The following is a 16,637-nucleotide window of genomic DNA, read 5'->3' on the forward strand; positions in this document are numbered from 1 at the left end:
TTTTGCCTGCTGGTTTTTGTGGTGCCACCTTCATGGTGTGTTCCCTGTCATCTGTCCTGTGTTTTCTTTGTGTATTATCTTGTATTCAATAAAGTTGTTACTATGTTTTACTTTTGGTTCTTTTGGTGTTCTTTTTCTCATTGGTTTATACCTTTCTTCCCTTCTACTGAGATGCATTTAACTCATTGTTGGCCAGTTGTACTGTTATGATCCGGTGACCTTGGAGCCGCATGAGAGACTTTCTCAGGAGTAGGTGGTACCTGTACTGACCGCAAACCCTAAACTGACACCGCAACTAGTAGTAGCTGTGGGGTGTACCTAACACGTCCTAGACACCTCGACACAGCCGGAGGACTAAATTCCCCTATAGATAGAAATGGGAATTCTATCTTGCCTCAGAGCAGAACCCCAAAGGATAGGCAGCCCCCCACAAATATTGACTGTGAGTATAAGAGGAAAGACACACTCAGGCAGAAAACAGAATTTAGCAAAAGAGGCACTTCTAGCTAAATAGAAAAGGATAGGACAGAATTCTAAGCGGTCAGTATTAAAACCCTAAAAATATCCACAGCAGATAATACAAAAATTCTACATCTAACTAAAGACATAGAAAGTATATCTGCATCTCCTGAGAATCCAGCATGACTGAAAAATCCAAACAAAGTCTAAGCTGGACAAAAACACAATGAATTGCACTGAATTGCAAAGCACACTGCATGTGTGCCACAGAGACAAAAAACCAGACACTTATCTTAGCTGAATTGGCAGCAGGGCATGAGGAACGAGAGAGAGATGCAATCCCTCCAAGAACAATGGACAACTTGCCAGGAGTAATGGATCCTGCACTCCTAAATACCTAGTAGAGCTGCAATCAGCAGAAACACCTGCCCTGCATTACAACCCCAAGACAACTGCACTACCACTAACAACCACCGGAGGGAGCCCAAGAGCAGAATTCACAACAAGGCCCTATGCCGGGGTAACCTTACACATGTGCCTTGCATGGCTCACATCCTCAACCTGGTGGTACAGCAATTTCTTGTTCACTATCCTGGCCTGGATGTGCTGCTGCTGAAAACCCAGTTGCTGTATGCTCTCTTCCACCTATGGCACCATGCAGGTCATCAACTTGCATTGTTACAGAGGTCTTTTGGTCTACAGGTTGTTTGATTAGCAGTGCTCCGACATGCTGGAATTCCACTCTGCACATGTCGCAGCACCTGTGGCAGCAGTGACAAGCCCTGGTGCAGCATTTCATTTTAAATAGCCTGGGCCATCGCAGTCTGGATGTGGTGCAAATCACGCTTGTGGAGTGGGCACATGTGAAAGACATCTGCACCCTTCTGCACAGTTTTGAAATGGCTACTAAGATATTTAACTCTGAAAATGCCATAATCAGCATCACTATTCCAGTCATCTACATGCTGGAACACTATTTGAATAGTCTTCGTGAGGAAGAGGAAGAGTTGGAAGCAGAGGAGGATAGGGAAGGAATAACAATATCCCAAATTTGCATACAGCCGTCATACAGTCGGGTACCATGGGAGAGTTGCTTACAGCAATCAAGGTGGATAATGGTACCAGACAAACTGTTAGTGACGATGCAGGAGCCGAGGAACAAATTGAGGAGGATGAGGTACTGTATCAGTCAAGAGATGAAGAGGATGATGATATGCTCTCTGTTGTCCATGGTTGGAGGGAGGGGATGGAGGAAGCAACCTTTAGTGTTACCCTGCCACCAACACACCATGGACTTGGAACTCATGGAAGCGCCCGGCACATAAGCACCTTCTTGTTGCACTATCTTCAACACAATGCCCATATTCTTGGAGTTAGAAAAAGTGCTGACTACACGGTGCATGAGTAAATTTATCCAGATGCTTCCCCAATGGAAAGGGATGCCCACATGCTTGAGTATCAAAATATCCATGTAGACAATTTAAGAGTGGTTTTCCCCAAGATAACAGTGAAGCTCAAAGTGTGCATTGTAGACGTCCAACCCCTGAAACATCAAGGCATCATCACCAAAACATTAACAGCAGCACATTCTTTAGACCAGCTCGTGCACCAGCAGAACAGAGTACAAGTCTGGCACATTGTGAATAACTGGAGAGCATGGTGCAGGACTATCTGGAGCTTAAAATTAAAGCCATTGGGGGGATTGGACCCTTTTACATTTTGATCTTCGAAAATGGATGAGTTGCCTGAGCTCGCCTGTCACTCCTTGGTCTTCAGCGCTTCTGGTGGTGTCCTGACAGATAAGCGAATTTGGCTTGTCCCTCAAAGATCACCTTACTTTGATTAAAATGAACAAGTCATGGATCTCCGATAACTTGTGCATCCAAGTCGCATATTGGGCAGACTAGGCGATGATGTTGTTTTGGTGTCTTGTATCGATCTTGCGTTATTGCACACTGTACCACCTTTGTGTTGTTTTTTTGTGCCTGCTGTTGCTACTGCTGCTAATGTTACAAACAATTTTTTGAAATGTGGAGACTCCAAGTTGGGTCTCCATCTGGTGGGTTGCCTGTGGTGGAAGTTGTGTCAGAGGCCTATTATAAGTTTTCTACTCTGTGGAAATTGATGCCACTTTAGTGCTGTGTGACAATTATTTTTTTAAATGTGGAGACTTCAAGTTGGGCTTCCATCTGGTGAGTTTCCCTTGTAGGTAGGTCTCCCAGACAAGCAGGCCTGAACTTACTTTCAGTCAACTACCTGTTTTACTTTCCCTACATGTTTCTATCAATAGTAGTCTATAAAACTGATGCTTTTTCCATTTGAGTGTGGCTGGAATAAAAAAAAATGGAGGTGTTGCATGAGGTGTGAGGTCTCCCAGCTAAGAAGGCTTACACTGCTCCCTTAACCATAAGCTCCTTATTAAAACTTAAATTCCAAGCTGCAAATGCTGAGCCATGCCCTGGTAGCCCATACATGGCCCATGGCTGACTGCTGCTGTGCCATTATAACAGGTTCTACTGTGGGTCATTTGACCAGTTAACTGCCTGTGTTATTGTTCTTACATTTTTCTACCAATAGTACAGTATGAAACTAATGTTTTTCTCATCTGAGTGAGGCTGGAATAAAAAAAATGGAGGTATTGCATGAGGTGTGAGGACACCCAGCTAAGAAGGCTTACACTGCTACCCTTGCCAACATGTCCCTCATTAAAAGTTCAATTCCAAGCTTTAATTGCTGGGCCAGAGCCTGATACCTCATGCATGGCCCATGGCTGACTGCTGCTGTGCCATTTTCAAATTTCTACTGTGGGTCAATTGATGACACTTTTCCTGGTGTCTACCCCTAAAGCCTGGGTCACACTTGCAAGTGTGATGTGAGAAACTCGCATCAAAACCGGCACAGTCACCGGCACTTGGGACCGAAGTGTGCGGATGCATAGAAATACATGCAGCTGCACGCTCCCGAGCGCCGGCAGCAGTGCCAGGTAGTGATGCGAGACACTCACATCACACTCGCAAGCATGACCCTGACCTAATTTTAACTATTTGAGAAGCTTTTTATTACCCCTTAAGGTGTTGTCTATGCTTTTGGTTTTGCCTCCCATTGAATCTAAAGGTGTTCGGGCATGTTGGTTAAACTGTTTGGCAAACAGAGGTCCAAACCGAATCGAATCGAACCTTGAAAGGTTAGCTCTTCTCTTATTATGACCTAGTCAAAGCAGGAGACTTCAAAGATGCAGCATAATTGCACAGAAGGAAACAGATATAAACCATGTGCATGTTCATTTTTTATTCATTTTTTAAACCCTTCTTAGCACTTTTAAAGAGTATCTTATTTGCTAGCCAACCATCCTTTTGCTGGATTCATGTAATCAAATTGCAAAAAAAAGTAAATTTTGGTAGAATCCAAAATAGTTTGTGAAGTTTGAGGTTAGCACATTCTTTTGGTTTAGGCATTTCATACACCCACACCATTGAATGTAGATTTGTGTGATATGTGTGAGCTCTTCTCAATTAAAGCGATATTGACATGGAGTTGTTTTAAATGTTGGAAATCACAAGGTATTAAAGAAGAAAATGGTTCAGGAAAATTTTTAGTTTAGTCCATTTTTTAATCTTTTTTAATCATTTCCTGAAATTGTTTTACAGGTTGTATTCAACCTTTTTGTCCTAATGAATTATTTACAGCCATGTCCAGATTGAATTTTCTTTTTCCATCAGGCATTTCCAAACATTTTCAGAAAAAAATGCTCATGAAGTTTTTTTATGAATAAAAATTAAAAAGCAAGAATTATCCAAGTATTTTTGAAGCAGTTTTCAAAGAAAATTTTGGAGAGGATGTAACTTAAGAAAATTTTTCTCAAAAATTGTGTGATGGCAACCTTACAGATTTTCCGGAGTTCCTTTTGTTTGTAATTGTGACTAAATCTTCTTTACACATCTTTTTTAAGTACCTACAATAAAAGGTACTACTATTTGATCAATATGATGGACTACAAAGCAAATTGCTTAGTGTGGGAAGTAGAGATTAGAGAAGCCTTTAAAATTCAAAATCACATTTTTCCCCAAAATTTGATTAATGTCAAATCAATTTGCAGCAAGTAAAAAATACTCCGACTGCCCTGAGAAGATATGTAAACCCTGACATCTTTAGGACTGTGTCCAATTAATTTCTAGCACTTCTGTGTAAACAAAGTGAAAGCAATAACAATATGACATCAACATATGTGGCTACTGGTAAATGGATAGTAACTGTTCTGTGTCTTTCTCTCTCTGTTTCTACAGCTAAGCATGGAGTTATGATGTCCTTTCTCTATCCAAATTAATCACAAAATGGTTGCTGTATTCCCTGCATTTGCTTTTATACATGCTATTAATATTTCTCAGAATTGGGTGTGTTATATCATGTGATGTGATCACTGTAAAGCATCATGGGGAAGCTCACCTAGCTGCACCTTAGGTCATGTGAACCTTTTATGGCTGACGTAATCTTTATGAATGTATAAAATGAAAAAGGCCATTTTTGGTGATTTATTTGAGTCAAATTGCAAATAATTTAAATTAATTGGGTTAAATGTAATTCTGAAAAAATGGCCTAAATTTGATTTGCATCAAATTGACTCTATTATTTCTACTAGGAAATAATATTATTGTGATAAATTCCATTTAAGGTTCCTGTGTATTTACTTTCTGGAAAAATATGGATATTGGGTTAATTATTAAGTCTTTTATATTTTTCTGACTACCGGATAAGAAAAGTGTCCAATACATCTGGAAGCAAAAATGCTAAATTACCTTCAACATATATTTACAATTAAAATTTCTTGACATATGAAGAAGGCCTTCATGTAGAGCGTGAGCCATGGCATAGACAGCGGTATATACGTGATAGGTGGTTCTGAATGTTTCAGTGTAGTAATTATGGCTGCCAATATTTTGTAATTTTATTGTCCTGTTGCAACTCTTAAGTTTGTGTCCATAATAATTTTCAGCTAACATTTTTAGGATGGGGTTTGAAGGTTTACAGCTCAGGTATACCAATAGAATATGTTCAAGTATAGGATCATTTGGATGATTTTCAAGACTAATATCTTCTAAAAATGTTTTCAGTTGTGGAATCTTTATACTTGATGATGAAAATATGAGGCTTCTATCACACAATGCTTTACATTTTACTGATGAAAGAATGTTAATATTTGACCCCGCTGGTATAATCAGAGTCTTCACCTTTCCTGAAATGCTTTGCTCCTCAATAAATTGCACATTGAGAAATGAAATTGTGCCACAAAGTACAATAATGTTTGAGGTTGATTTTTGAAACATCCTTCTGTTCTTTTCATTGCTGTTTTCTTCATTTGTGAAATCATCAGTTTTCATTTTTAGAATAAACTCAATGCAAATATCATAAACTTCTGCCTGTTTCATTAATTCCTGACTTTGTGTGTAACCTCCATCATCATCAGAGGCAAGAACGCCAATCCATGTCCAATCAAAATGTTTGAGAAGTTTAACTATTGCCAGAAATTGAGTTTGGTCACTGGGAAGAGTTTGGAAGAAGGATGGATACAATTTCTTATTGGATAAAACTGGATTGGTGGCACCGTAGCTGATCTGAGAAAAATAGCAATTATGCATAAGAAATTTTAAGTAAATGTTAAATTAAATGTACAAAGATACAAAACCCTTATACATAAACAGTGGGGGAAATAAGTATTTGATCCCTTTTTTGGGGCTGGCGTAACGCACCAATTAATATAAAGGTATTAATAAGGTGCGTTCCCAGCCCGAGGTCCACCATGAAGAGATGTTGCCTGCTGCCTGGTAATGGCGGACACTATATGGCGGTGTAATAGATATACACAAAAAGGTTGATGTCACTCGGTATGTACAGAGGTTGACTCTGTTGCTTCACAGAGCCGCAATACCGTGGAATGTAAATTCCGTAGCCTATTCAAGCTGCACAGAAGTCAGCAGAGAGAGCGCTAGTGTATGGTCACAGGACTCAGCCCTAAGGAGGTGGGGTAAGAGTCCTTCTAGACCCACTAACGACGGCGTTGCACCTGCAATGTCAGAAGAAACGAACTAATAAATTTACTGCTCAGAGTGCGCGCAGCATCGTGCTGGCAAACGCCACTAACTGCCTTAACAAGGGAAGGAAAGCTCACTAACTGTGCATGGCATCGCACTGGCGAACGCCACTATATGATGCTGGTATATCGTGCACAGTGATGGATTGCACTAACTGGCGCTATGTCAGCTCCAATCACCCACACTCAGACAACAACTCTTGGAAAGGGGATCATTAGGAGCTTTCACCAGTAACATACACGCATCCACACACCACAATATCAGGTTATATTAGTGCATGGCCAAGCGGCCATGCAAACCTTTTATAGTCCCAGCCTTTTGGGACCTTGCCAGTGAACAAATCAGAGCTGCTTGAGGACCTGGACATGTGACTCCCGACTACCAATGAGTGATCATCTCCCGGGCATGCCCAGTAGACAAAAAGCAGGACTTAGTCCGAGGAGTGTCTGCTTGCTGCTGACTAATGCTGGTTACAATAGCTGGACCTGGGACTGCAGCAGATGCACAATATCAGCCTGAGCAAGACATTGGACTGACATCTCTGCTGAGCAGGCTCCTCTGTGGCTGAGGAAGAATGGGAGACCGCAGAGGACATGGTTCGAGATCCCCCTGTGCAGCGGTGGGAACTTGACACCTAACACCCGTGCTGAAATTGTAAGTTTGCCCATTGACAAAGACATGAACAGTCTATAATTTTAAGGGTAGGTTAATTTTAACATTGAGAGATAGAATATCAAAAATAAATTCCAGAAAATCATATTGTATAAATTATATAAATTTATTTGCATATTGCAGTGAGAAATAAGTGGTTAATCCCTCTGGCAAACAAGACTTAATACTTTGTGGCAAAACCCTCTTTGTCAAACAGTGGTCGTAAATGGCTGCACATCCAGTTGGAAGAACGTCTCAAATGGGGTACCACAGGGCTCTGTCCTGGGCCCTGTATTCTTCAACATCTTTATTAATGATTTAGATAAAGGAATTGAGGATACACTGATTAAAATTAATGATGAAATAAAACTAGGAGGGATAGCTAATACTCTAATTCTCTAATATTAGAGAAGAAAGAGAGAGACGATTCAAAAAGATAAATAAACTGGAACAGTGGGCAGCTACTAACATAATGGTTTTTAACAGGGAAAAATGCAAAGTACTACATCTGGGCAATAAAAATGAAAAAAGCATATACAGAATGGGAGGAGTAGGGCTAAGCAACAGCACATGTGAAAAAGATGTAGGTATACTAATAGATCATAAACTGAACATGAGTCAACAGTGTGATGCAGCAGCAAGAAAGGCAAATACAATTCTTGGATGTATTAACAGAAGCATACAGTCTAGATCACGTGAAGTCATTATTGGCCTTTACTCCTATTTGGTCAGACCTCATCTGGAATACTGTGTCCAGTTTTGGGCACCACATTTTAAAAAAGACATCAATAAACTCGAGCAAGTTCAGAGAAGAGCGACCAGAATGGTGACCGATCTGCAAACCATGTCCTATGAGGAACGGTTACAGGATTTGGGAATGTTTAGCTTGCAAAGAAGAAAACTGAGAGAAGACTTAATAGCTGTCTACAAATATATCACGGGCTTTCGCATTGTAGAAGGAAAATCTTTATTCTCATTTGCACAAGGAAAGACTAGAAGCAATGGGAAGCAACTGAATGGGAGGAGACAGATTGGATATTAGAAAAAACTTTTTGACAGTTAGGGTGATCAATGAGTGGAACAGGCTACCACGAGAGGTGGTGAGTTCTCTTTCCATGGAAATCTTCAAACAGAGGCTGGACAGACATCTGTCTGGGATGATTTAGTGAATCCTGCTTTGAGCAGGGGGTTGGACCAGATGACCCAGGAGGTCCCTTCCAACTCTACCATTCTATGATTCTATGAAATAGCTTACCCAAGACCAACAGTTACTTTTATTTTGCATTGCAATCACAGCTGTGACTGCAATGCACTCCCGTGGCCTCAATACGCTTCTGTTCGCATCCTGCGGGACACATAGTACTACGACCCCCAGGAAGAAGCTACATTGCGAAACGTGCGTCGGGGTATTCCTCCTCACGGCGATCCATAGCTGTGCAGGTAACCAACATGGTGCTGCTGCCTCTTTAATTTTTTTTCTTCTTTAGGAGTCCCCTAATATATCTGTATCTATATTTAGTCTAATTAATGCACTTGCACTTTATTAGGGCTTATTACCTTTACTTTACTAGACAGATATCACAACTAGTGCATTGCACAGTATTTATATATCTTATAATACGCATATTTCGAGGGCCATACATACGCACTTCAGTGGCTGATATATCTATACTTTATAGGCAGTTCTGTGTATATTCTGTGAAATTTTTCGGTTACACTCCAGAGCCTGCTGGTGCACCGTAGTTTTATACCTACTGTATTATCTGATTTTGATTTATATTTGACTGATACTCTCACTTATGCTATGGATTGCCTTGAGTTCACTCTGCCTTGTTTAAATTCCCTTTTTGCATAACTATGATGATTACTATTTTTAATTTATTATGAATAAAATTTCTTAAATTTTACTTTTTGGGTTTGCACTTCCCATCTTTTTTGGTTTATGTAATTTTGGAAGTATACCATATGAATTTATTGGTCTACCATCTTTGGATATCCAATACAAGTATAATACAGCCACATCGGAGTATAATGCAGCCCCATAAGGATATAATGCTACTGTCCCATAGAGTACAATGCAGCCCCCTGTAGGAATATAATGCAGTCCCATAGTCCAAAAAAAACACTGATTTAAAAAATAACTCATGGACCCCATAGAGGCCTCGTGGTCTGCAGCTTTATCAGTACAAAACTGGCTGAGGGCCCCTGGGGCACTGGTGACCCAAGGAAGATGCCTAGTCTGCCTGCCGCTAACAATTCCCCTGGACCCAATAGTTGAAAGTCACAGCAGAATTATGGAGTACGTGGTTTGGTCGGTCAGGTATTGCTTGACCATCTTTAAAAACTTTTCTCTCCTTGTCAAAAATACCCCGTCATCAGGACCTGGGAGCTTGGCTGGTGTCTTCAAATAGGCCTATGATAGTGTAGCCCTGCCTCTGCTGTGTGTCACCCTGCCCTCTCCTTGGTTGAGAAAGAAAGCTTGCAACTTGCCTCTAGAGTCTGATGGGAATTTTTTCTACATATTTTCCACAATGGCCTTCTGATAAAGCACATTTTAGAAGACCTCTCCACCTCAGAAAGAAGAGATGCAAAGTTCTCCTTGTAGCGTGGGTCTAGCAAGATGAAAAGCCAGGGTCACAAGAAAGTTAGCGGTATATAAAGTCAGCAATATGTGCCAAGCTTCATGCCACCAACACTTCCTTGTTTCCACCCAGATGACATCTCTCTATCTCCTTCTCTTCCTCCTTCCTCTCTGTCTCCTCATTCCCAATCTCAGCCCATCCACATAGACGGTACCAAGGTTGTGTGGCTACTAGCCTCTGTTATACTATCCACCAGCTCCTGTTCTTGCTCATCCTCCTCCTTAGCTTCCACCTCCTCATTGTTACCCAATCCACATTGAGCAGATAAGATGAGGCTTTGCTCGCTATAATCTTTGTGTTGTTTTCCTCCATCAGCACCTGGACGGCTTGCAAAGCTTCATGTTTAATTGTGAGCAGCGACTGTTTTAGTAGTCATAGAAATAGAATTGTTCTGCTGACTATGGAACCATGGCCAGTCACCATCTTTATGGAGTCCAAAAATGTCGGCCATCCATGCCCACTCCTTATTTGAAATGTCCGAAGGCTTACCAGAATACCGATAGGTGTGTTGGAGCTGGTACTCAACCACTAGCCTCTTCTGCTCACAAAACTTTGCAAGCATATGCAGTGTGGAGTTCCTGCTCCTGGTGATATTGCACACCAGTCGGTGAGCTGGCACTTGAATGCGCTGCTGCAGCACTACCAGAGCAACAGCAGCTGTAGTCGACTTGCGGAAATGGGCATTAACATGGCGTACCTTGACCAGAAGCTCTGGCAAATCTGGGAATGTTTTCAGAAACCGTTGAACTATCAAGTTGAGCACATGTGCCAAGCATGGCACAGCCGCCACCAGGTTATAACCATTATCAAACATGACCATTCTTGGTTGGAGGTTCAGTGGCAAAAAACATAGATCTGTCTGGTTTGTATTCCTTTAAGTAACTCTGCCGCTGAATGCAGTTTGTCTCCTAGACAAATTGGTTTCAGCAGGACCTGTTGCCACTGCACTGAGGCAGTGCTGCAGAGCTTCCAGCTGATGTGGATGACATGCTCTGAAATACCATATCAGAGATGGAGCAGGAGGGGGTGCAGGAATTGCTGTAGGAGGTGGGCGAAACCCTTATAGCAGTAGGTCCAGCAATCTTTGGTGTAGAGAGTACATGCTGACTTGCCAGGGTGTGACTCGGCCCCAGCCTTCACAATGTTCATTCAGCGTCATCAGGGAAATGTAGCATCCCTTGCCACAAGCATCTCTCTACTTGTTGGTCATTAAATTATGCTATCAAAAAAGCTTGGAGAACTTTTTAATAAAATCAACAATTCGTTATTAGTGTTGAGTATTCCGATACCGCAAGTATCGGGTATCGGCCGATATTTGCGGTATCGGAATTCCGATACTGAGTTCTGATATTTTTGCCATATCGGGACTCGGGATTGGAATGCATATTCATGTGTAAAGTAAAGAATAAAAATAAAAAATAGGGATATACTCACCCTCTGACGCGCCCTGGTGGTAACCGCTGCAACCGGCAGCCTCCGTTCCTAAGAATGAGCGAGCGAAGGACCTGCGATGACGTCGCGGTCTTGTGATTGGTCGCATGAGCGGTCACAGGAGCGGTCACGCGACCAATCACAAGCCGCCACGTCATCGAAGGTCCTTCACTCGCTCATTCTTAGGAACGGAGGCTGCCGGTTGCAGCAGTTACCACCAGGGCGCGTCAGAGGGTGAGTATATCCCTATTTTTTATTTTTATTCTTTATTTTACACATAAATATGGATCCCAGGGCCTGAAGGAGAGTTTCCTCTCCTTCAGACCCTGGGAACCATCCAGGATCACTTCCGATATTTGTGTCCTATTGACTTGTATTGGTATCGGGTATCAGTATCGGCGATATCCGATATTTTTCGGATATCGGCCGATACAATCCGATACCGATACTTTCAAATATCGGAAGGTATCGCTCAACACTATTCGTTATTAAACACAATAATTAATAAAACACATAGATTGTAAGTAGTACATGATTAGACATTACATGATACCTTCAAGTAAGAGGTGGTAAGAAATATTAGATAGTTCTTTAAAAATACATGATTATTATAGTTCCTTATATGCCTTTTTGCTTGATGACATCCCTTCGGAAGAAGCAAGAAAGCAAAACATGCGTTAGGGGGTTCGCACACATGGTCCTTCAGTTTGACTCGGTGGTATGTCACCCTAAGGGTTATATGCTTCTTTTTAATGTGGATTGCCTTGCACCAATATAATGCTGTTATATTGCACTTTGCACTTTATTTAACTTTTCTCTTTGTTTATACACTTTTGCAGTGATTATGAAATAGATTTAAAAGAGAAAAATATGGGTATTGGATGGTGCTTGGGATAATTTGCAAAAAGGCATATAAGGAACTATAGAAATGATTGCAGCGGTTTAAATCACCAATAGGATTTAATTCTGTCTATCTCAGTAGAGGGCAGTGTAATAATAGAAGAATATGAAAAATCATTATATATATATATATATATATATATATATATATATATATATATATATATAAAATTTCTGTATTGATTTTGTATGAATAAAACTGTGGAGATTTCTGACTGCAATTCTTGAGTAGGTTGTGGTGAATATAGTTCCACAGTCCAATATAATGAGGATGGTGTTTTTGTGAGAATAATCATATTTTTTTAAAGAACTATCTAATATTTTTACCACTTCTTACTTGAAGGTATCATGTAATGTCTAATCATGTACTACTTACAATCTATGTCTTTTATTAATTATTGTGTTTAATAAAGAATTGTTGCTTTTATTAAGAAGTTCTCCAAGTTTTTTTGATAGGATAATTTAATCATTGATTTAGGAAAATTAGTATTTTGTGCCCAAAACTATCAGATATATATTTGTTGGTCGTTAAGTGGACAATGCTAGTGGGTGTATTGGTAAAGGCATGGATGATGTTCCTGGACAAGTGCTGGTGCAAGGCGAGGACTCCACGCTGGAAGAAAAAGTGGTGGCTGCTGCCTCTGTGTCTACCAGCCTAAATGGCATAATTTCCATGGCAAGCAGCCTGGAAATGTGCCCATTTAGTATCTGGGCCTGTAGGTGGGTGGCTGGGAATACATTTTTCATTCCAAGACCTGGCATAGGGAAAGTTGAACGTTGGGCTGGGACAAGGATTTGCCTGATGATGGTAGTCAGAATGTGCAAGGTAAGGGGAAGGGAATAAGTCATCTGTGCCAGTGTTTTGGACAGGGGATTGTCAAGCACCTAGCACAGGGGAAGAGGCAGTGGTGTCGCCTGATGGCACCAATTGTGTACCCAGGTGTTCTGCACCTGAGTCGGGTTCTTAGATGACATGTGCCTGATCATTCTGGTTGGAGTTATCTTCTTAGACTTCAGGCCCCTGTTGATCTTTGCATAGTACAGGTTGCAAATTGACATTTTGTTTGTTTCATAACTCCCTTGAAAACCATCTCAGACTGGGGGACACCTAAGTCTTTGATGGAGAAATTCAGGACTGTCGGTGCTCTGCGGAACAGTTGCCCGCCTTCTCCCTCTGATAACCCCACTGATTCAACCTGTTTGTTTCGGTGCTGCTGATCTCTCCCACTCTTCACTGCTGGCCTTGCTCTGCATGCCAGCTTCCCAGATTGGGTTGGTGACTTCATCATCCACCACCTCGTCTTCCACCAATGCACCCTGGTAATATATGAAATATATTACAGGGCCGAGTGGCCACCTCAATGCTACCATAAAGCGTCAGGACACTCCGATAGATCGGCATGAAAATAGAAAAAGATGGATTCACAAGTCTGTCTTTAGAATGAATGCTAAATATTCTTTATTACTACATAAAACATCAACATTTAACAAAATATCTTTCATAAGTAGAAATAGTAATGTTTAAATGACAGGTAGATTTGTAAAGGACTTAGGTGTAACAAGTCTGCAAGTCAACACTAATCATTAGAGTGAAAGGACAGGGGAATCATGTTCCAGAGAAATAGACCCAAATTAAAGATAAGCTAATATGCCTCCTTTAAGAGGCCATAAGTATGATGGCTAGCTCAGCAATGATCCTTACTAGTGATGAGCGTGCATGCTCACCAATACTCGGTACTCACCCAAGCATCTCACTGCTCGAGATGCTCGGAGCTTCCCGAGTAATTTCACAGCCATATCAACTAACAGTCCTTCTGAGGACTAATCCAGTTGCATAGATATCAGTGCTAGGCAGTGTATGTGGCAGACTGCAGAACATACAGTATATCAACAGAGTACATTCCAGTTCTGTCTGCTGCTGCTTTTACAAATATTTCTAGACATAGCCCTAGGTATCAGGGGCCCGAAATAATTTTTCTTTGGATCTTAATCCTGATTATTTGCTTAAAAAGCAATCCAGAGAACACCATTTTTAGCTCCATTTGCTTGTTGGCCCTGCAAAATAAAGCCAGATCCTTTCCGTATTATAGTGCTAAAAATTTATCTATTTAAAACTGTTGTTTGTCCGTCACACAGAGCACATAGTGTGCTCAAAATTCTGCCATTTCTGGCCTCCATTTAAATTTTGCTGCAGTGTGTTAGCGAAATTATTGACACCAGTTTGCTGTTAAAAATAGTGACCTACAGGCCAGCTATTTAAAACTGTGGTTTGTCCGTCACACGGATCACATATAAGTGTGCTCCAAATTCAGCCATTTGTAATGAACATGGAAAATTTTGTCTTCAATTTAAAATGGGCAAAGTGCATGGCAAGGGGCAGGGAACTGGACATGATGATGATGGTGCATGCAGAGGCCGAGGCCATGGGCAAGCTGAAAGTGTGCCACAGCAAGCTCTCACATCTTCTCACTTGACCTTCCTGCCCCAAATACTAGGGGACCGCAGCACAACACTATTGAACCCAGAGCAGTGTCAAAAGGTTGTTGGTTGGATAGCAGATAATGATTCCCGTCACTACTGTCTTCCACATGGTCAAGTCTGAGTAGCTGTGAGTCTGGACCGCATATTCCTCACCCTGATCCTCCTTCCTACCACCATGCCGAGTGCCCGGAGACAAAGGATCCCACGCTTGGACACTCCGAAGAGCTGTTCACTTTTCCATTTATTGATTCGGGCCTCTCCACAGGTCCACTTGAAGCAGGGCAAGAGAAGATTGCATGTAGCGATGCCCAAATATTTGAGCAGCCACGGTCACACAAAGACAATGTGGGAAAGTGTCACAAGATGTGCATAATGGTGAGACACAATTGCCAGAAAGTCAGGAGGAGGACAAGGGTGCGGAAATGGAAGACGAGGTGGTGAATAATATAGTAACTGACCAATCTGGCAGGAGGACATGCAGAGCCAGGACAGCAGCACACAGAGAGAGGGTGCCAAACCACCCCAACAGGCAGGAACAATCAGTGTGGTGGCCGCAGACAGAAGGCGGGCAACCATTCCCAGTAACAAAAACACAACGGACATTGCCAGTTCAACTGTTAGCTCTTCCCGAGTCTGGTTGCTTTTTAAAGAGTCTGCTAATAACCCAAAAAAGGCCATTTGCACCACCTGCCAGGCCAGCATCAGCAGGGGTAGCAAAACTACCAGCCTGACCACCACCAGCATGATCAGGCACAAGGCAGCAAAGCACCCAACTTTGTGGTCCGAACCCCAGGCTCCAGGAACAGTGTGTGCGGGTGACAATACTGCTTCTTCCGCTGTTTGTGCGTGCTAGCCAATCCCCTTTTTATTCTGCATGCAAAGATGCCTCCTGCCCTGCACCCGTTATTTCACACACTCAGCTAGCACCATCAGCAAGCACGTGCAAATCCTTGTCCCAGTGCAGCTTTCAGTTGTCCTTACCGCAGTCCTTGGAAGGCAAGTGCAAATACGCAGCCAACACATCACAGGCTAAAGTACTAAATTCCCACATTTCATAACTGCTTGTGCCCAAAATGTTGCCTTTTAGGCTTGTGGAGACGGAAGCTTTCTGCTACCTGATGGCAGCGGCAGTCCCTCAGTGCTACGTCCCCAGCCACCACTTAATCTCCCTGTGTGCCGTCCCCGCATTACACAAACAAGTGTCCCACAACATTAGCCGTGCCCTCAACAATGCAGTTACTGGGAAAGTCCACCTAACCATGGACACATGGACAAGTGCTTGTGGGCAGTGATGATACATCTCAATGATGGCACACTGGGATAACCTAGTGGAAGCCGGGACCCAGTTGGACCTTGGGATGGAACACATCCCTGCCCTACATCAATATGGGTTGCCCCTACAGTGTACAACTCCTGCACCTCCACCTCCTCCTCTTCACCCTCCATCTCTGAAATGACCATATCAGTCACAAGCTGGAAGAACTGCAGCACTGCCTCAGCCAAGCAGCAACAGGCTGTGCTGAAGCTAATATGCTTAGGTGACAAACCACACAATGCTGAAGAGTTGTGGACAGGTCTGAAAGAGCAGGCAGATCTGTGGCTGACACCGCTGAACCTACAGCCAGGCATGGTTGTATGTGACAATGGTCGGAACCTGGTGGCAGCGCTGAGTTGAGGCGAGCTCACACATGTACCATGCCAGGCCAATGTGCTTAACCTCGTGGATCAGCGGTTTCTCTAAACCTACCCAGAGCTGCCAGATCTGCTTGTCAAAGTACACCGCCTGTGTGCCCATTTTAGAAAGTCAGCTACAGCTTCCGCCACCCAGCAGATGACGTTTATTCTGGGAAGGCTGTTTATTCCATTTCTTGACATCTTTTGGCAGAGTAATATCTTGGAAGGTTGTTATTTGCATTTAACTGGCACATTTAAATTGATGCATTTACCCTTTTCCCCTTCTCCATTATACTCTTGGAATAGTATTTGA

The 16,637-nt window shown here is 42.2% G+C and overlaps 1 protein-coding gene across 1 annotated transcript in view; it reads right to left on the bottom strand.

Moving 5' to 3' along the window:
* The window catches only part of LOC143800583 (vomeronasal type-2 receptor 26-like), a 140,540-nt gene that overhangs the window by 37,532 nt on the left and 86,371 nt on the right, over positions 1-16,637 (bottom strand). The window contains exon 4 of the mRNA XM_077281197.1: positions 5,253-6,068. Coding sequence (XP_077137312.1) covers positions 5,253-6,068 — 816 coding nt within the window. The remainder of the gene's footprint in view (positions 1-5,252; positions 6,069-16,637) is intronic.

The sequence above is a fragment of the Ranitomeya variabilis genome, chromosome 1 (genome assembly GCF_051348905.1).
Source record: "Ranitomeya variabilis isolate aRanVar5 chromosome 1, aRanVar5.hap1, whole genome shotgun sequence".
NCBI classification, from domain to species: domain Eukaryota; kingdom Metazoa; phylum Chordata; class Amphibia; order Anura; family Dendrobatidae; genus Ranitomeya; species Ranitomeya variabilis.